This window comes from Grampus griseus (genome assembly GCF_964374135.1).
Source record: "Grampus griseus genome assembly, chromosome: 8".
Taxonomy (NCBI): domain Eukaryota; kingdom Metazoa; phylum Chordata; class Mammalia; order Artiodactyla; family Delphinidae; genus Grampus; species Grampus griseus.
The window spans coordinates 84,990,010-85,012,064 of NC_139002.1; the positions used below are offsets into that span (position 1 = coordinate 84,990,010).

Sequence of the window (22,055 nt, forward strand, 5' to 3'; positions counted from 1 at the left end):
GAAACAGGACAATTAGAAGTATTAAGTATTCAACCCAATTAGAATGGGTGTCTAGCTTTGATACTCAAGCTTCTTTTTGCTTTTGCTTTGATTCTATGACTTGTCCAATTAGCCAAGGTAAGAACTTAGATTTCCCAGTGCCCGGCCCACTGCGCTTTAGTTACCATAGTTTAAAGATTGTACACTTGAACATCAAGCTGAAACGATTTGTTTTTGAGCTCAGTTATGCAAAGGTGGAAAAGGTAGATCCTGATTTTAGTTTCAACTTTCCCAAAGGGAGAGTTATGCTATCTTGAGGTTTCTCCAATTTAAAAATGGAAATTAAATGTACTGTTAGAACCTATTACTTGTTAAGGCTGTGTTAGTATTATAATTTTCACTTTAGATGTGCTAAAGGAAAAGTTGTTTAATGTGCATCTCTAAAATTTAAAATATACAGTGACTATGCAGTTGTTTTTTTTGTCATTTTTCCTAAACTTTTTAGGTTACCTTTTAGCAGTTATACCTGTAATTGTTTTTTAGATTTTGAAAAATAACAGCCTTTTTTTTTTAATAGTCTTTTTTGCACTAAAGTTTTGCACACTAAGTTAAAAAACTTACAGATTTTCCAAAAAAAAAATCTGTCAGTTGTAGTTACTTGCTTTTCATATGATAAATGGACTCTTGGAGCCAAATAATCTCTACAAATACTTTGCTTAATATTTATATCCATACTTGATATATTTATGAATATTTGATCCTTTCACATACTGTGTTTTAATTGAATTAATTTAAAATAGACAAATTCTTCCTTTGCAATAGTCAGTTTCCCAAAATAATATAAATTAACTTAAGCACTATTAAAAACAACTGAACTCTATTGATTAGATTATTTAAGGCATCTTTTATTAAAATTTTAAATGCTCAAATGAGTGAACTATTTTTTTAATAGTTTAAATAAATAAATAAATGCTCAAATGCCACTATTCCTAAACTTAGGTGACTAAAAAATACAAGTACTTAATACACTACCTCACACTCTCCTTCCCAAAACAGGCTGGATTATATCTATTTGATTTATACACTGTGACTTTTTCCTGCTGTTTTCCATCAAACTTAATTGTGAAAAATGGTGCCATGTTGCCCTCTTGATATTATTTTGAAGATCAGTTAGGTCTTAAAGCATCCAGATGCACACAGTTCTACACATATCTGTAGAATTAGCTCACTAAGGTCTGCTCCGCAATATTTTTAATTGACTTACGTGTTCTGTGGGAAAAGAAGAATCACAAAAAGTCTTTGCAATTGCATTCCTCTCTTCACTGGGCTCTCTCCTGGGATCTGGATGAATACTCGAGTTATTCAAAATGTCAGCAACTCTGTTAATGCTGGTACTATCTGGTTGACAAAAAGGAAATGACAACTAAATTTTATTCTCCAGGCACTCATTTTAGTGACTAAACTTTTTTCTGATCCTATGCTTTGTATTTAAAAAGTAACAATTTCTATTTTCTTCTCAGTTTGAACACTGGTTTCCATAGGGTTTGCCCTTACATTAGGTATTTCATTTCAGAAAACAATTTTTTTATTGCTACTTTCTAAAACCTGCTGATTTCACATTAAAATTAGTGACATGGTATGAATATCTTCTAAAGCAATATAACATACCTTAAAATGTTATCCTTATTCCCCTGGTTACTGCACTGACTACACATATAAACATTTATATAGTGAACATCTTACCAATTCAAAGGGAAAAGTCTGAACCAACTGAAAGTCAGATTTGTAAAATATATTTAAAAAGAAATTGGCCATGATAAAAAATCCAACAAAGGGCTGTCTAGTAGGGGGTCATTGGGCTTTAATAAATAGATAACAATGATTTAGAGAAACATGTAAGGTTAAAAGATATTTAGGAGTATCTTTTATAAGTCTGAGTATTTTACAAGTTGAATTTCTATAGAATTTTAGTCATCTCTCCTTCCATCCTAATTTATATGATTGAGATTTAATTTAGAAGGACTTGTGAGAAAATGGTAAATGTTAGACCAGTCCATTGACTAACAGCATTAAACTAACCACAGCATTTGACAGACAAAATTAATGGAATCTGAAGTTTAATACATTTTATTATATCAGGAAAATTACAGTTTGTGAAGTGAGATTTTACAGTGTTTTGGTGTTTTCTATTTTCCCCTATATTACTTCTCCACTCATGCCAGTAAACAAGATATACTTATTTTGCTTTTAATTCCCACATTTTCTTTTTAAAATTTTCTCAATTTCCTTTTTAAAAGAAGCCTGTTAAGTCAGAAGGCCATGCAAAGCTTTCCTTGTAATCCATATTTCTTCACTGGGTCTAGACACGTATTGTTAAACAGGCAAAGTTCCCGTAAAATCTAAGACTGTCTACGACAACCTTAACAACTTTAACTATGAGATTGCTATTAGCAAAATAAACATATTTTTATCATGATCATACTTCTTAAACAATAGTTATTTTTAAGTTACATTTATACAGCACCTATATATGTTATGTAGTATATCTCTATGTTAAAATGTCTTCAATATTAAAATTTTCAAATACACGACAATGAAGGATATGAACATCAATGTACTCATCACCCACCTTCAGTACTTCAATATTAAGTCACGTATTTCATCCATTTACCTCTCTCCCTATTTTTTTTTAATTCTGGAGGATTAAAAAAATTGTTTTATAATCTTGTTTCTGATTATTTTAAGAATGATCTAAGTTTTAGGTAAACTGCAATCCATTTAAGATTCTTTTGTTATAACTTACCAAGTTTCCTATACTTTGGTGTTTTTTTTTAACATCTTTATTGGAGTATAATTGCTTTATATTGTTGTTAGTTGCTGCTGTATAACAAAGTGTATCTGCTATACATATACATATATCCCCATATCTCCTCCCTCTTGTGTCTCCCTCCCACTCTCCCTATCCCACCCCTCTAGGTGGACACAAAGCACCAAGCTGATCTCCCTGTGCTATGTGGCTGCTTCCTACTAGCTATCTTACGTTTGGTAGTGTATATATGTCCATGCCACTCTCTCACTTCGTCTCAGCTTACCCTTCCCCCTCCCCGTGTCCTCAAGTCCATTATCTATGTCTGCATCTTTATTCCTGTCCTGCCCCTAGGTTCTTCAGAACCTTTTTTTTTTTTTTTTAGATTCCATACATATGTGTTAGCATACGGTATTTGTTTTTCTCTTTCTGACTTACTTCACTCTGTATCCATCCACCTCACTACAAATAACTCAATTTTGTTTATTTTTATGGCTGAGTAATATTCCATTGTATATATATGCCACATCTTTATCCATTCATCTGTTCATGGACACTTAGGTTGCTTCCATGTCCTGGCTATTGTAAATAGTGCTGCAATGACCATTGTGGTACATGACTCTTTTTGAATTATGGTTTTCTCAGGGTATATGCCCGGTAGTGGGACTGCTGGGTCATATGGTAGTTCTATTTTTAGTTTTTTAAGGAACCTCCATACTATTCTCCATAGTGGCTGTATGAATTTACACTCCCACCAACAGTGCAAGAGAGCTCCCTTTTCCTGGAGGATTTTTAAAGCAAAACTTGCACATTGTTATTTCATGTGGTGGTTTGAAAGAGTAAAACAGTCTCCACTATCTGAACTATTTAATATTTGAATATATTAATACAGGCATATAATTATTAAGGGATTCAATTTAAAGTGTTTCAAACAGTGATAAATATCAATGATATGAAAGGTATTAATGTTACACCTCACTATTACTTGCAAAATAAAAGAACAAAGCTAGATTTGTGGTGCTGGTGAAGGGGCAGATAAAAATAGAAAAATTAAGGAAAGAGGGAAAAAATTGGGAGAAGAAAGTGACAACATAGGAGAGAAACTAAAACATAGTTCTGAGAGAAGGAAGTTTGGGTTTTTTTGGGTATGTTTTTTGGGTTTTTTTTTTTAGTATAGAAAGAAAAGGAGTAAACATAACACTGGCAGAAGCCGTATCAACAACTTCACTGCATTTGCTCTAGAAAGTAAAAAAAGAGACTTGGATTAGGTAGATGTTCCTAATTTAAAATTAATGACCCAGACTTGTGGCTGTTTTTGCTATTTTCAGTTCTTTGATAATGAAAGGATTTTTTTTTTTAATTTCCAAAATGCAATTGACCTCTGTACATGTTGATAATACTGGCTCAGATTTAGGTGAAAATAAGTCCACTTCCATTTAAATAAAACTTTTCCTACTTTTACATATATATCAATACATATAAGGAGTCTTTTAGGTTTAGGCAAAAAAAATACTTATATATATAGTAATATAAATAAATTTTCATTTTAAACAATCTGAAAAATTTTTACCAATAAGTAGAAATACAAATTTTAAAAGAATTAAAACATAACCCTTATTTTCTTACCTGGTCCGCTATCCTTCCCGTCATCATCCACACCAACATTTTTACAAGGTGTCAACGAAACCATCTTTTTGTTTTCTAATAGACCTATTGGTCTCTTCTTCAGCAACAAAGGAATGCTAGATGTTGAAGTGCTCACTGTTTGACTTTCAATTTGATTTACTTTTGGCCAGGAACTGGGGTCTAAAAAATTCACATATACTAGAGTTTTCTCAGTTTTTTTATCTGAAGTTGAAAGATCAAAGGCTGACCTTCCACTTCTGTTTACTAAATCTCCAGATGGCTTTATGTGAAATGGACATGATTCTTCCAGCTGTCCTTCACTGTAAATTTTTCCTGAAACAATGTCATTTAATGACTCTGTTTTCTCTGTACTATTTAACAATGTATGCTGTCTTTCATTAGGGAAGAGGTCATTTTTTTTTACTTCAGTTCTCTGATTCTCATCAATCTGACTCTCTTTACTGGAAAACTGTATTTCTGTGGAAGTTTTCACATGAATAGCAGTTTTCATATCTTTGGCTTGTGAAGCATCTACATTCTCATTGTTAGTCTGAAGATGGGAAACAGTCACATTGTCTTCTAGATACCCCAAACAGTTCTTAACTTGACTGTTATGCATATCATTCACATTTTTCCTATATATAGTTCTTTTCACAGGGCTTGAGTTGGGTGTCACCAACACAGGCATAATATTAACATTTTTATCTGAATTCTTTAAAAGTACGTTCAAATTGTCACTGAAAACAGCAGAAGAAATGGGGCGGTTGATTGCTATATCACAGGGAATAGTTAGTTCAGGTTGCTCTGAAGTATCATCACCAACTTGCCGAAAATCTGAAATTTCTTTAAATGGCAATACGCTACATTCACTTTTTTTATTTAACAGTTGTATTTGTCTTATTTTACATTGTTTATCATCTAACATAACATTCCTTGAATCCGGTAAATTGTATTTCTGACACTGGACAAGATTCCTTTTTACATCTAGAGATGAATCCAAATCTGCTTTGGTTTGGCAACTATTTGTAATTTCCTTCTCCGTGTCATTTTCTTGAGTCCCTGGAAGCAATCTGAATTGTTGTTTGAATGGTTCATCTTCAGAAACATCTTTTTCACGATTTGTATTGCAAGCCATCTCATCTAAAATACTGTTAAATGATGTTCTGTTATTTTCAACCCCCAGCTGTACATCTGCATGGTGATGATCTAATCCTTCAGTTCTTTCTGGATGTATCTTTTCTCTTTCTATTGATATATCTGCCACTAAAAAAGAAATATTTGGTGATTTAAATTCTGTACACCCATTATCTTTTTCCAAGTCCACCTTGTCTTGTATTTCTGTAGTAACCACTTTTGTAAAGTCAGTAACATCCAAGGTTTGTCCTTGACTGATTAATTCTTTTTCTATGCTGAGGGTTTTGCTTAGGGAGATTTCACTTTGATTTTCATTCTGAGGTACAATAGTATTAATTTTCTTCTTGGGGCTTTTTTCAAAAGGTTGTAAGTCTGTTATAATGAGAACACAGTAAATTTTTGGGTTATACACAAAAGCCTGCTTTTATAAAATGCATGTTAACTATTTTTATAAAAACATATTTAGCTTTAAATATTTCACTGGCAAGCTATTACACAAACATAATGACACCAATTTTATATAAATATTGAGTTCCCTTTAATAAGCATGCTAAAATGTTCGACTCTATTCACACTAAATTTTTATTTCATAACAGCAAAAGTATTTTTGGTTTAAAAAAGTTAAGTTGAGGGCATTACAAAAAGGTTATTTCTCTAGTCTGTTGCTTCCTTTTGGGCATATGGTACAATTCCATATAAACACACAGCTGATTAGATAAAAATTAATTTACTCTAACGGTCATATTGTAATTTCTCTTACTACATAGATGCAGAAATTGCTAGCTGGTTTCTTCAAGACTAATAATCATCACTTTCTTACTCACTACCTTGTAAATATTTTTAAAATTTGGAATACTTTTGGGCAAAATATATAGAATATCTACTTAAGATATTAATTTTATTCATCTGGGTTTTAACCATAGATTTCAAAATTTCAGTATAGTTACAATAATCTGGACTACAAATTTAGGGCATGAAGGGTCTTTTTAATCCATCATTCTCTCTACAACATCTCCACCAAGTGGTTGTTCAGCCTAGGTTTGAACAAACTTCAAACTACCTTCTTTAAACCACTCTTTTTCAATATGGACGAATCAGTCAAATTTTCAATGGTTACAGAAAGGTCATTTGAACTAAGAAAAGTGCTCTGGAGTCTGGTCATCAAAAGGTTATTGGTAGCTCATTCTTGGCAAATCAGTGAAGGCAGAAACCAGAATGCAAAAAGCCAATGAATAAGTGATGAGAAGGGAAAGCAAAAATGTATTTTTCTCCCTAATATTGACTCTATTGAAGAATAGCTCAAAAGACATACAAGTACTTTTGTTAAGACACATACAAATGGAAAAGTATTTCTCCAATTATACTACTAGGTCCTCAAAGCAAAGACTGTAACTTATATTCCCCTAAAATGATCAATATAAAAATTAGAAAATATCAATGTAACCTTAGGTTACCTTCATCACCTATAGTGATTTCTTCTATAAATGGGGCTTCTTTCTTTTCCTCCTTTTCTCTGTATTCAGTGTCTAAACAACAACTCTCAGTATTTTCTTCCCTTACTTCTTGCCTGGAATTATATTTCTGTATGATGGTGTTTTCTGATTTTTCCACTGACATTTCAGTATTTACTTCTGGAAGGTTCTAGTGTAAAATAGAAAAGTTTCCTTTAATGTAAAAACAGACTGTTAAAAAGTATAAAACATTTGAACAAACTTTGCTAATGAAAGTGGAATCTATATTTCAGTTCAACCATCCAGCAATTTCTATTTGAAAGCCAAATGATTTTTTGACTAAATTTAATATACTGTTCTTTGTAACAAGATCACTGTAAGTTCATTTTGTATAGTCTATCATAGTTAAATAAAATGGAGAGCCTTAGATGTTTTCAAACATGCATTCCACATTATTATATAATACCATATTAAGAACTACTCCTTTATTAAAAGCAAAGTAGTCATGGCAGGCAAATTGTTTTGAGTGTTTGGTATTTTTATGTATCTTTAAAATAGTGAATCAATTCAACATCTTTTTATTCCCCCTAAATATTGAGCACATATTACATGGAAGCACTGCACTAGGCTTTGGGATACAATGATGAACAAAATATAGTCCCTATCCTCAAAAAACTTATGGTCCACTGGGGAAGATAGTAAAAGAAATGACAGGCAATTTTAATATAGATGGGGATAAGCAGGCACTCCAGGGAGAACAAATGGCATTCACAGATGTTAAAAGCAAACAAAATTATAGTCTCTTCATGTAGTTTTACTTCGTGGAACTACTTGGGATTTACTTCAGCTTGAGCTTAGATGCTGGGAGAAGAATGGAGAGAAATGAGGCTTGAACTAGGCCTAGGTCATTAAGGGCCCAATATAGCATACTAAGGAGTTCTAACTCTACCAGGAAGTCAATGAGAAGTCACTGAAGGATTTAGGCAAGGTGATTAATATGAGCTGATTGGAAAGACCATTCTGGCTGCAGTATAAAGAATGGATTAATGTTTTCCAAACTTCACTGTTTAAAACCTGCAATAAGAAATAAATATGTTTTACAACACAATGAGCATACCAAGTAACACCAACTCAATGAGATACATTCTAATGTTTTCTATGTTACATTATTTTATTTCATTTCTAAAGGAATGCCAGTCACGAAACCACCAGACTGATTTCCATGTACCACTAACAGGCTGCACTTAGAAGTCTGAAAAACACTGAATTAAGGGGAAACAACAAGAGGCAGAGAGATGCGTCATAAGAATGCCACAGTAGTCCAGGTGATATCAGCAAAGATGAAAAGCCTGAATAGATTCATGAATTATTTATTAAGCTAATATCAACTGTTGAATGATTGGTTATGAAAACTGAGAGGAGAGTCGAGACTGATTTGCAGAGTTTGGATTAGGTACCTAGGTGATGGATGGGTGTTATTTACTGAGCTAGAAAACAGGAGTAGGAGGTTTAGAGAAATATCACGAGTTCATTTTAAATCTCTTGATGGGACTTCCCTGGAGGCGCAGTGGTTAAGAATCTGCCTGCCAATGCAGGGCACACGGGTTCCATCCCTGGTCCGGGAATATCCCACATGGCCACGGAGCAACTGAGCCTGTGCACCACAACTACTGAGCCTGCGCTCTAGAGCCCATGAGCCACAAACTACTGAGCCCACACACCACAACTACCGAAGCTCACGACCCTAGGACCCATGCTCTGCAACAAGAGAAGCCACTGCAATGAGAATCCCACGCACTGCAAGGTGGAGTAGCCCCTGCTCACCGCAACTAGAGAAAAGCCCGCTTACGGCATCGAAGACCCAATGCAGCCAAAAAATTAAAAAAATAATTAAAAAATTTTCTTTTAAATCTCTCGAGTTTGAAGAGTTAGTAAGACAAAAAGGTGGGAGATGTCTAATGAACATTTAGATGTATAGAACTGGAACTTTTAAGAGAAAACTGAGCTGGAAATGTAGATTTGAAAATTTCTGGCAGATAGAGGGCAGCTGAAGACATACAAGTTGATAAGACTGATTAAGAGTATATTTTAAGGGCTTCCTTGGTGGCGCAGTGGTTGAGAGTCCGCCTGCCGATGCAGGGGACACGGGTTTGTGCCCCGGTCCGGGAAGATCCCACATGCCGCGGAGTGGCTGGGTCCGTGAGCCATGGCCGCTGAGCCTGCGTGTCCGCAACGGGAGAGGCCCGTGTACCGCAAAAAAAAAAAAAAAAAAAGAGTATATTTTAAGAAGAAAGAGAATAAAGAATAAAATGCTAATGAAAATCCCCAAGGGAGAGGCAGGGGAAGGGAACCTTGCAAAGGAGGAGTTTGCAAAGGAGATGGAGAAAAATAGTATGGTGGTTACCAGGAGCTTTGGAGTTGGATAAATATAGGTTCAAATCCTGTTTCAGTACCTATTAACTGTGAAACCCTAGAAGGATACTTACAGAGTTGACCCTTGAACATGGCTTTGAACCGCACAGGTCCAGTTATACACAGGTTTTCTTCAGTAGTAAATACTACAGCACTACACATCTGCAGTTGGTTGAAACTGTGGATGCTGAACCATCGATATGGAGGAACCGCGTATATGAAGGGTCAACTATATGTTATACACAGATGTTTGACTGCTCTGAGAGGTGGTGCCCCTAACCCTGGAGTTGTTCTGGGGTCAACCATTTTAAGAGTTATCCACTGCTGTATAACAAATACCTCAAATTTGGTGGTTTATAACAGCAAACATTTATTATCCCATAGTTTTGATGGGTCAGGAACTTAGGAATGGCTTGGCTTGATGGTTCTGACCCGGGTCTCTCATGAGGGTCTAGTCAAGCTGTCTGTCGTCTGAAACTTTAACTGGAGCTGGAGGTTCTGTTTCTAAGAAGGCTCACTCCCGTGGCTAGCAGCTGTGGGGGCTGTTGGGTGGAGGAGTGCCTCAGTTCTCTTTTATGTGGCCTTTCATCCTCCAGAGCCCCTCTTCACTATGTGGCCTCTCTGGCAGGATAGCTGGGACTTCTTTACACGGCTCAGAAAGAGAGAGAGGCGGAGAGACAGACACAGACTGACAGACAGAGAGCGTGTTCACCCACGCTCTCACAGAAACCACAGTCTTCTTGTAACCTAATCTCAGAAGAATTGTAACATTGCATCACTTCTGCTATAGTCTATTAACTAGAAGCAAGTTACTAAATCCAACTCACACTCAGTGGAGGGTATTACAAAGGAACATGAACACCAGGAGGTGGGAATCACTTGGTGCCACTCCTCAGTATATACCTTCCAAAAATTAAAAGCAGAGATTCAAACAGATAGTTGTATGCTAATGTTCACAACAGCCAAAAGGTGAAAGCCCAAGTGTCCATCAGCAGAAGAATGGGGCTTCCCTGGTGATGCAGTGGTTAAGAATCTGCCTGCCAGTGCAGGGGACATGGGTTTGAGCCCTGGTCCAGGAAGATCCCACATGCCACGGAGCAACTAAGCCTGTGTGCCACAACTACTGAGCCTGTGCTCTAGAGCCCGTGACCCACAACTACTGAGCCCGTGCACTGCAACTACTGAAGCCTGCGCACCTACAGCCTGTGCTCTGCAACAAGAGAAGATACCACAATGAGAAGCCCGTGCACCACAACAAAGAGTAGCCCCTGCTCACCGCAACTAGAGAAAGCCCGCACGTAGCAATGAAGACCCAACACAGCCAAAAATAAATAAATTAAATAAATAAATTTATTTTTTAAATAAACCAAAACAGAAGAATGGACACACAAAATGTAGTGTATCCATACAATGGAATATTATTCTGCCATAAAAAGGAATGAAGTGCTACAACATCGGTGAACTTTGAAAACATCATCTAAATGAAAGAAGCCAGACAAAGAGGACAAATATTGTACAATTCTATTTATATAAAAAATATAGAATAGACAAATTCATAGAGTCAGAAAGTAGATTAGAGGTTACCTGGGGAGAGGGGAAAATCAGAAGTTATTGATTTATGGTTACACAATTTCTGTCTGGGATGATGCAAGTTTTGGAAATAGATAGTGGTGATGATTTCAAAACATTGTAGTTGTAATTAATTCCACTAAATCATAATTAGTACAACTGAATTGTAATTTTAAGTTTAACCACTTTAAAATGGCAAATTTTATGTTATATATTTTTTACCACAATAAAAGAAAATTCTAAATGAAAGTGGTCTACAAAACATCAGAGAAAGTATGATTTATTTTAGTTTTTAAAAAATGCATATATATGAATACCTATGTGTGTCTGTTTCTATACAAACACACACATAGAAAAACTCTGGAAGTCATATACCATAATTTTAACAATCACTATTTCTGGATGGTGGGGTTATGGGTGATCTTCACTTTCTTATTTTAAAGTATCTATATCGTCTACATTTCTTAAAATAAAAACATGATTTATAATCCGATTGAATACGTTATTTTCAGTATGAAAGTGAATGAATGCTGATCAACTTTTTATGAATGCAAGTCTATATTCATTTCTATAATCAATCAGATGTAGGAATTACTTGCTATTTATAGCTCTCAAGCTATGTTATAGCTATGAATATTAAAATGACAATCAATATCTCTGGCCTGGACTATTACAGTATTCTCCAAGTTGGAATGCATGCCTTTAGCTTTGTCCCCCTGTCTACCCACATCATCAGCAAAATGACATTTCAAAAAAGTAATCTAAGCACTTTACCCCTTGTTTAAAAGCCCCCAAATGGTAGTGTCAAGAACAAATTTCTATGAATGGACTATATAGCCCTCTACAGTCAGTCTTCTGCCTATCTTTTCAACCTCTTATCCTGCTACTTACTGCCTTGCTAACCAACACCTAGTTTACATATTGAATAACAATATTTCACTTTTCTGATTCTTTGCTCACTTTATTCCATCTAATTTAAATCTCTATCTGGAAAATTCTTAGTTATTTTTAACAACTCAGCTCAAAAATGTCTTGCTGTGTGAGGTCTACCCCTCATACACAAGTAAGGTGAAAAAAGCAAACACTAATCATAAAAGATGGAACAGCTATATTAATATCAGACAGAATAATATTACTAGGATAGGGATGGACATTTCATAATGATAAAAAGGTCAATTAATCGGGAAGTCATCATAACTATAACTGTGTATACACCTAATAACAGGGCTTAAACACACATGAAGCAAAAACTGACAGAACTGAAAAGAGAAATACAAATTCACAGTTATAATTAAAGATTTCCCACTAATTGACAGAACAAGTACACAAAAAAATCAGTAAGGATAGAGAAGACCTGAACAACATTATCAACCAAACTGACCTGACATTTATAAAAACATTCTACCAGTCAACAGAATACACATTCTTTTCAAGGGTACATGAAATATTTGCCAAGATAGACAATATACTTGGCAAAAAACCAAGTCTTAATATATTTAAAATGATAAAAGTCTTACTTAACTTTGAAGTCATTAACAGAAATATATTTGGAAAATTCTCAAATATTTGGAAATTAAACAGCATGCTTATAGGTCAAACTCATATTCATGGGTCAAGGAAGAGCTCACAAGAGAAATTTTAAAATATGTTCAACTGAATAAGAATGAAAACACAACACATCAGAATTTGTAGAATGAAGCTAAAGCAGTGCTTAGTGGAAAATTAATAGCTTTAAATGCTTATATTAGAAATGAAGAAAGGCCAATAACCAATAAATTGACAAGTTAGATGAAAAGAACAAGTTCCTTGAAAGAAAAATTAGCAAAATGGACTGTGTTGGAGGTCTCCAAGTCTACCCCCAGGTTTGGTGATTTGCTGTGAAGACTCATACGACTCAATATACAGTTGTACTCCTGACTAAGATTTATAACAGCAAAGAATATAAAGCAAAATCAGCAAAGAGAAAAGGCACAAGAGGTGAAGTCTGGAGGAAACCATGTACAAACCTCTTTCAAGAGTCTTCTAGTGGAGTCACATAGGACATGCTTAATTCCCACAGCAATGAATTGTGATCACAAATGTAAATTGTTGTCTACCAGAAAGCTCATTAGAGACTCAATGCCCAAAGTTTTTTGGTTGCTGGTCACTCTCTGCCTAGCATGTGCCAAAACTCCTGACTCCCAGAAAGAAAGCAGATGTTCAAAGTAAACTACTTAGTTTAGGCCCAGTGAGCCATTCCTGTCTGTTAGAAAGTGGTGGGAACCCTCCCCAAATCCAAAGTTCCAGGTACCAGTCAAGAGCCAAACTTACAAGCAGGTCTTTCAGAGGCCTTTCACAGGCCTGCTATGTCAACTATTTTCTGCACACTGACATAAAAAGAAATTGAGACTCTGAATAGCCCTATAAATAATTTAAAAACTATATTTGTTATTAAAAATATTCCCACAAAGAAAAAGCCTAGATAGCTTCACCAATGAATTGTATATAATATTTAGTAAGTAACACCAGTTCTACACAATACTCTTTCAGGAGGAAAGAACACATTCCAACTCAATTTATGTGGCCAGTATTACTCTGATACAAAAAAACAGACCAAAAGAATGCAAAGAAAAAACAAAACCTACATATCAATATTCCTCATCAATTCAAAACCCCTAACATAGCATTAGCAAATCAAATCTAGCCATATATAAAAAGCATAGTACATATCCGAGGAATGCAAGGTAAATTTAGAAATTAATTAATGTAATTAATTGGTTAATACTGACACATTAACAGAATAAAGAAAAAAATATGATCTCAATAGATACCGAAAAAGCATTTGACAAACTTTAATACCCACTCATGATAAAAATTCATTCATGATAAAAACTCAGCGAACTAGGAATAGAAGGAAACTTCCTCAATCTGACAAAGACCATATACAAAAAAATCTATGGCTAACATAATATGAAATGATGAAAGATTAAATACTCTCCATCTAAGATGAGAAGTAAGGCAAGCATGTCAACTCTTACAACTTTTATTTAACACTGTACTAAAGAGTCCTAGCTAGGGCAATAAGTTGAGGGAAAAAATAAAATGTATACAGAGCAGAAAAAGAAGTAAAATTTATCTGCCTTAAATTCTCAGATGACATAATCATATATATAGAAAACTCCAAAGTCCAACCAAAAAAACCTTACTACTATAATAAGTTAATTAAAAAGGTAAAAGGAAAAAGAAAAGGTAAAAGGATACAAGGTCAATGTACAAAAATCAATTTTAATTCTATATACTAGCAACAATTAGAAAAATTAATTTTTAAAATACTATTTACAGTAAGAGCACAAAATATGAAATATTCTGGGATAAATTTAACAAAATACTTGCAAAATCTATGCAATGAAAACTACAAAACATTTCTGAAGGATATTAAAGAATATCTAAATAAATATAAAGATATATACCATGTTCATGAATTGTATGTTATGATGTCAATTCTTTGCAAATTAATCTATACATTCAACACAATCCAAGTCCAAACCCCAGAGACTTTTTCTTTTAGAAACTGACAAACTGATTCCAAAAGTTATATGGAAACGCAAAGGACTTAGAATAGCCAAAACAATTTTGGAAAAGGACAAAATTGAAGGACCTATACTACCACATTTTAAGACTTCTTATAAAGTTACGCTAATAAAGAAAGTGTTATATTGGCTTAAAGATGGACATATAATCAAAGGAATATAATAGAGGGTGCAGAAATAGACCCACATATATTTATTTGGTTAACTGATTTTCAAAGAAAGTACCAAGGCACAATGGGAGAAAAAATTGTCTATTCCACAAAGGTATGTGCTAGAACTGAAAATTCATGTCCAAAAAAAGACCCTTGATCCTTATGTCATATTGTACATAAAAATTAACTAAAAATGTATTACAGACTAAACGCTTATACTAATTTTTTAAAGTTGAGAAACGGAAAATATGAAGCATGGAGAAAATCATCAGTGATGGTCCTAATTTCTTTAAGAGCTTATACCCCCAACATACTTGAATTTTACCTGAAACTTCTTGTCTTCCTCAAACTTTTTCTGATCGCATAATTCGTCATAATGTTCTTGTAACTTAGTATGAGTTTCTTTAAGTGATGATAACTCATTTTTAATCTCATTAATTTCTCCATTAAGTTCTTCAACCTAATATAACATTTAACCAAAATGAACACGTATATAAATTTATTTTGTATAAAAATACTTTATTAACACAAGTCTTTGGAAATAGTAAAAAATGAAAACATTCCAGAAGTAATTACTAATATTAAAAGCTACCATTTATTGAACTGTGCTGAGTACTTAATAAACATAATTTCATACTCATAAAAATCCTATGAGGTATTTTTAGTCTCCAATTTACAGGCGAGAAATGTGAGGCTCACAGACGTTAAGTAGCTTGCCCAAGATCAGGTAGATATAAAGTGGTAGTCAAGATTCAAATCCAAGGCTAAGTCTAGGGGTTGTGCTTTCAAGTACTACATTAAACTACCTCTTGTTACAAATGAAAAATTAATTTATTTTTAATCATAAAAATTCTATAAAAGTTACCACTTCACTGCTTTCTTAAAGTTTTATTTTCTTGTTGCAAATTAGATATACAGATTTTAACTCAATTAGATGAAGAATACTGAGCACTAAGCAGTACAACAGAAACTGACTCTTCAGCCTAATACTTGCATCTACACACTGGGCTTTTACTGGCTATAAAATTTCATAATCTTTTTCTTGGGGGGGGTTCTCCTTCATAGGAACCGCAAATGTAAGACAAAGTAAGTTCCATTGAAGAGAAAAATACCTTTTTGTCATAAAATATTACAAAAGTTTCTCTTAATTTTAAACGACTAAAAATTCCTCAAGTGCTCTCTATCCCATCCTCTCCTGTCTCCCCCTCCCCTCCTTTTATAAAAAATTTTTTTGATGTGGACCATTTTTAAAGTCTTTATTGAATTTGTTACAATACTGCTTCTGTTTTATGTTTTGGTTTTTCTTGGCCGCGAGGCATGTGGGATCTGCTCCCCGACCAGATATCGAACCCGCACCCCTGCATTGGAAGGTGAAGTCTTAACAACTAGACCATCAGGGAAGTCACTCCTGTCTCCCTTAGAGCTTAGCTCTAGCAAAGATCTCTTCACTCCTGCCTAGTCTCAATCTTTCCCACTATACCAGCATGTTTTCAGCCCACAAATATGCTCTTGTCACGTTCCTAACTTTTTTCTCTTTGACTCAATTACTCTATCTCTCTTACTTCTTAAAATAAAGTCCACTCTTACTACTTTCAAATTCTAATCTCTCACCACTCCTTAACAACCGACTTCTGCCCTCATTGTTCTACTGATTATTTTTCTCAGCTATCACCTGCAAATTAGCCAAAGGACTTGTTCCAAGTTTCACACCATTTAACAGCACTGTAGCTCGACTATGTTGACTATTTATTCTTGAAATAGCCTCTTTTCTTCATTTTCATGGTACTACTCTCTCTCTATCGTTCTACCTTTCTCACCATTCTTATCAGGCTCCCTCTCCCCTCCTGCCCCAATATACACACACTAACCACTAGCAAAATGTTGGTGTTCCCCAAGGCTCTTTCTTCTTTATTTAGCCTTCTCTTCAAGTCTGCCACTCCTTCCACAGATGATCTTATCATACCCTCAAATTTCATCTTTATGCTAATAAGTCTTAAATCTATATCTCACTCCCAACCTCTCTCCTATGATTAGATTCACGTTTCCAAATGCATGATATACATTTCAAGTCAGATGTCCTGCCGTCACCATAAATTCATCAGTTCCCAAATTAAACTCATTTTCATCCACCAAATGGTGCTTCTCCTTTCACATTCCTTATGTCAATTAGTGACATTATTATTCTGCTCATTATATTAATCTCAGAATCATAGTTTACTCCTTTTCCTTCTAAAATCCATTATACATAAAATGTCACTAATCCTGCTAATTCTACTTCCAAAATGCTTCCTGTATCTATCCCTCTTCTCTGTTCTCATTACTGTTGCCCTAATTTACACCCTCATAGGCTCGTGGTTAGATTATTTGCAACATTCTTCTTACTAATCTCTTTCCATAACGCCATTCTCCATACTGTTGCAAGAGTTATTTTTCTAAAATGCAGATCTATGTCACTTTTCTGCTTTAAAAATCTCAATGGCTTCCCATTACTTATAAAATAAAATTCAACTTCCTTCGTAAAGAACTCTTCAGAAGGTGATCTCAACCTAATTTCCACTGTCACATTCTAGATCAGACTATTCATCATCCTGGAGAATGCAGTTTCATGCCTCCATCATTTTTCCCTTTCTTAAATGGAATACCCACAGAGTGGAATAGGAAGTATAGGAAGCAGGCACCTTCTGCCTGGTGAAACCCTATTCATCTTTCAAGTCCAAATTCTAGTGTCATCTTTTCTCTAAAACTTTCTCCAACCTAGTTAAACAATATGATTTATTTTGTGCTTTCACAGTAATTTGTTAATACTAATGTTAACACTACTAAAAACACTCAACACTATTGTGGTTAACTTAATAATTACCTGTCTTTTGAGAGTGTGAGCTCTTTAATAATCTTTGTATTTTAGGCATCTTTGAAAATCCAGCACCTAGAATAGTGCCTAACACATAACAGATGCTCAACATATGTTGTGAATTGAATTCCTTTTGTGATACCCCCTTTCCCTAAATAATTTCTAAACATCCCCATTTATTATCTTTTTATCTATACACAACCATTGGCTGTATAACTAGCCAAATAAAAACAGATACACATACCATGTTCTTTAAGACATTTCAATGAGTTTTAAATATATTATCTAGTAATATTCACTGTTTATTTTTTTAAACAGCAGTATATATGATTTCATCTTATTTTTGTCAGTATCTTTTAATGATTTTTAGAAACCCATTTTGATCCAATCTCAGTAGCAACACTATAATTCTCCTTCACTCAAGAATGGTGAAAAACTGGTATCAAGATAGAAACACAATTAAAGAGTAGATCTGACCTCCCATTCAAGAAAACTCCTATACAACCAAAGCAGCTTTTTAGAAATTTACCTATGTTCTGTTTAGTATGAAATCATATGGAAGTGAAATGATTTTAGATGCTAAAAATCCTAAGACAAAACCAATTTTATCCAAATTATAGACTCTGGCCTCACCAGTGAAGCTGAATGCTTATTTTCTTAATTCAATTGACTTTTTTTTTCTTGGGAGAGGGACATACTTGAAATATCATTAGGAAAAATAAATGCTTAATTTTCTCTTAACTCAACTAATTATTTTTGGTGTGGCTGGCATATTCAAGTTTATATTCTCTTTTTACTTCATAGTTTTCCTTATCCTGACAGTACTATTTCCATGATCTTTTAAGCCTTAGAAATGAGAAGGAAGTGTTGGGATGCAAGGTAGATTAGCTGAAGCTAAAATGAAAATTACTATGCTTGTTGCTTAATGACAAACTTTACCTATTTAGGGGCCACTAAGCATTTTATAGTATTCTGATACAATTAGTTACAAAATATTTTTTGAGAATTAGGTAACGCTTATCAAATTCATCAGTGAAGATTTGATCTCTTCAAAATACAGATTAAGAAAACATGTTAGCTGCAAATGGATCAAAAAATCAAGAATTACTTACAAAACAATCTATATCAAACAAAATCATCTACAGAATAGTATGCATATATATATTATTATAAAATATATTAGTATAGTATTAGAATTATATTATAATTAGTATAATAGTTTAAAATATAATCTTACTTACCCAAAATATAGCTTTCATAAACACTTAAATAATTACCTTCTATTTTTTTTAGTTCTTTTAAAAGAATTGAAGGTAATAAAAATAATAAAGTAATCGATTTGGGGGTTCACCAGTCTTAAAAGTGAACCTTATATTTCACAACTTTAATTTACATCACTTTTCACTTTTATTATCTACTTCACTGAAATTAAAATTTGATGTAAAATAAAGAGTTGTGCTTTAAGGCAATAGTCACATTTATAACGTAACAATTCTCATGATAAAATGTTAATACTATAGAACCCAACTACTGTATATATGTTCTAAACATGGCTTTAATACAAGTCAACAAAACTGCTGAGGAAAGCTAAAGAGATCAGCTAACAATAAGACCTATATAATTCTTTATTATAATCATTTACTAAAACACTATCAATGGTTTTGTGAAAAGGAAAATTAATTTTTGTCACATATGAAAAGTCATACAAAATATACGTAAATACACACATATATGTATGGTTTTTCATGCATGAAAGCATTACAGAAAATTTTATTAAATTTAGCTTTAAAAACATTCACTTCTTGGAAATATAAGTACAAGAAGACAATGTGTCAGACTTTATTCCTATATTATTTTTGCAATATTTTTTTAGCATTTAATAGTGATTTTAAATGTCTACTACTTAAAATATTTTAATATTTTACTGTTTAATAAACCTACATGCTTTTTCCAAGTTTCTAGTGCTTGCTCATGCTTGTTTTGAAGACTAAGGAACTTTTCTTCATTTTCTTTCACCTTCTCCCTTTGCAGCTCATTATCTCTTTCAAGGGTCTGCAATAAAATTAATTATCCAAAAAATAATCAATACCACATTAATGAATTTTGATGTGTTTTATGTTGCTTGGACCTTTGCTTCTAACATGCTGAAAGTGCCATACAGATCAGTGATGATGTGCTACCTCAACAATAATTTTCATAAATTAACAGAAAGGTGCTTATAGTTTAGTTAACAGGAAATAGGGGGAGGTTATGAAAAAGAAATGGCTATAAAAGGGTATAAAAACATTGCCATTATTCAGTTTCACTGCATAAGTTTTAATGTACTGAAAAAGTAATATAAACTACAGCACTGAAAAATATGAAATGTAGCACAATCCAGCCTAACCCTACTAAAAATTTTTATCTACCACAGAACATATTTTCCATATCTGTTTATTTCAGAAATTAATTGGCTGGAAAACTCTTAACTACAATTTAAATTTTTAATTTCAAATTAACACTTTTTTAGTAGAGCTTCAATATTTACTATATTAACTTATTACCTCATAAATTAACATATTACATAATCACCACCACACTCCCCTCTCCTGTTCCCAAAAAACCTTTAAAGGGTAAAAATACGACTGTTTTCTAAGACAAGGGTTTAAAAGCAATTAAATCAGTGTCACCAATATTATTAGGTTTCTTCAGTGTCTGCTGATAATCCAAGTAAACTTCTCTAAAAGGACAAATAGTAAGAACTCTCCCTACATGTCTAATATATCTGAAATTTTTATGTTCATTTGTTTATCGTTATTAAAGCTAAGTACATTCAGGGTAAACATCCAAGCCACACAAAGGATAGAAAGAAAAGGCAAAGTTTTCCTCTACTGTTTTTCCAGCTCTCCTCCCCAGAGGTAACCACTCTAGTAGTTTCTTGTGTATCCTTCCAGAAATTATCTATAAGCATACAAGTACATAAAATATATCTTTTTAAGTAGAGATGAAACCACATAATACATACCATGTTGTTCTGCAATCTGCTTTTCTAAAATTATGAATAATGTATCTTGCTTAATTTCCATATCATTATATATAGATCTATCTCATTTTAAAGGCTTCATAGGCCTAGGGGACTTTCAAGATGGCAGAGGAATAAGACGTGGAGATCACCTTCCTCCCTACAAATACATCAAAAATACACCTACAGAACAGCTCCTACAGAACACCTACTGAATGCTGGCAGAAGACCTCAGACTTCCCCAAAAGGCAAGAAACTCCCCACGTACCTGGATAGGGCAAAAGAAAAACAAAAACAGAGACTAAAGGATAGGGATGGGACGTGCACCTCTGGGAGGGAGCTGTGAAGGAGGAAAAGTTTCCACACACTACGAAGCCCCTTCACTGGAGGAGACGGGGTGGTGGGGAAGATTCGGAGCCACGGAGGAGAGCGCAGCAACAGGGGTGCGGAGGGCAAAGTGGAGAGATTCCCACACTGAGGATCGGTGCCGACCAGCACTCACCAGCCTGAGAGGCTTGTCTGCTGACGCACTGGGGCGGGTGGGGGCTGGGAGCTGATCAGAGGTCAGACCCCAGGGAGAGGACCGGGGTTGGCTGAGTGACCACAGCCTGAAGGGGGCTGGTGCACCACAGCTAGCCGGGAGGGAGTCCAGGAAAAAGTCTGGAGCTGCCAAAGAGACAAGAGACCATTGTTTTGGGGTGCGCGAGGAGAGGGGATTCAGAGCACCACCTAAATGAGCTCCAGAGATGGGCACGAGCCGCGGCTATCAGCACAGACACCAGCGACTGGCATGAAACACTAAGGCTGCTGCTGCAGCCACCAAGAAGCCTGTGTGCGAGCACAGGTCACTCTCCACACCTCCCGTCCCGGGAGCCTGTGCAGCCCACTACGGCTAGGGTCCCGTGATCCAGGGACAACTTCCCCGGGAGAACACACGGCACGCCTCAGGCTGTTGCAATGTCACGCTGGCCTCTGCCGCCGCAGGCTCACCTGGTATTCCATACACCTCCCTCCCTCTGGCCTGAGGGACCCACAGCCCCCTAACAGATGCCCTCAGGCGACCCACACGCAGAGGCGGGGCCAAATTCAAAGCTGAACCCCAGGAGCTGTGGGAACAAAGAAGAGAAAGGGAAAGTTCTCCCAGCAGCCTCAGGAGCAGCGGATTAAATCTCCACAATCAACTTGATGTACCCTGCATTTGAGGAACACCTGAACAGACAACGAATCATCCCAAAATTGAACTGGTGGACTATGGGAGGAACTGTAGACTTGGGGTTTGCTTTTTGCATCTAATTTGTTTCTGGTTTATGATTATCTTAGTTTAGTATTTAGAGATTATCATTGGTAGATTTGTTAATTGATCTGGTTGCTCTCTTCCTTTTATATATATATACATATATTTTTTTCCCTTTTCTAAGTGTGTACGTGTATGCTTCTTTGTGTGATTTTGTCTGTATAGCTTTGCTTTTACCATATGTCCTAGGGCTCTGTCTGTCTTTTTTCTT

At 34.8% G+C, this 22,055-nt stretch overlaps 1 protein-coding gene across 1 annotated transcript in view; it reads right to left on the reverse strand.

Annotated features, from left to right (window-relative positions):
* The window catches only part of CCDC73 (coiled-coil domain containing 73), a 105,907-nt gene that overhangs the window by 3,803 nt on the left and 80,049 nt on the right, over nt 1–22,055 (reverse strand). The window contains exons 13-17 of the mRNA XM_082660580.1: nt 19,491–19,601; nt 15,024–15,158; nt 7,000–7,186; nt 4,412–5,917; nt 1,244–1,377 (exon numbers count right to left, since the gene is read on the reverse strand). Coding sequence (XP_082516706.1) covers nt 1,244–1,377; nt 4,412–5,917; nt 7,000–7,186; nt 15,024–15,158; nt 19,491–19,601 — 2,073 coding nt within the window. The remainder of the gene's footprint in view (nt 1–1,243; nt 1,378–4,411; nt 5,918–6,999; nt 7,187–15,023; nt 15,159–19,490; nt 19,602–22,055) is intronic.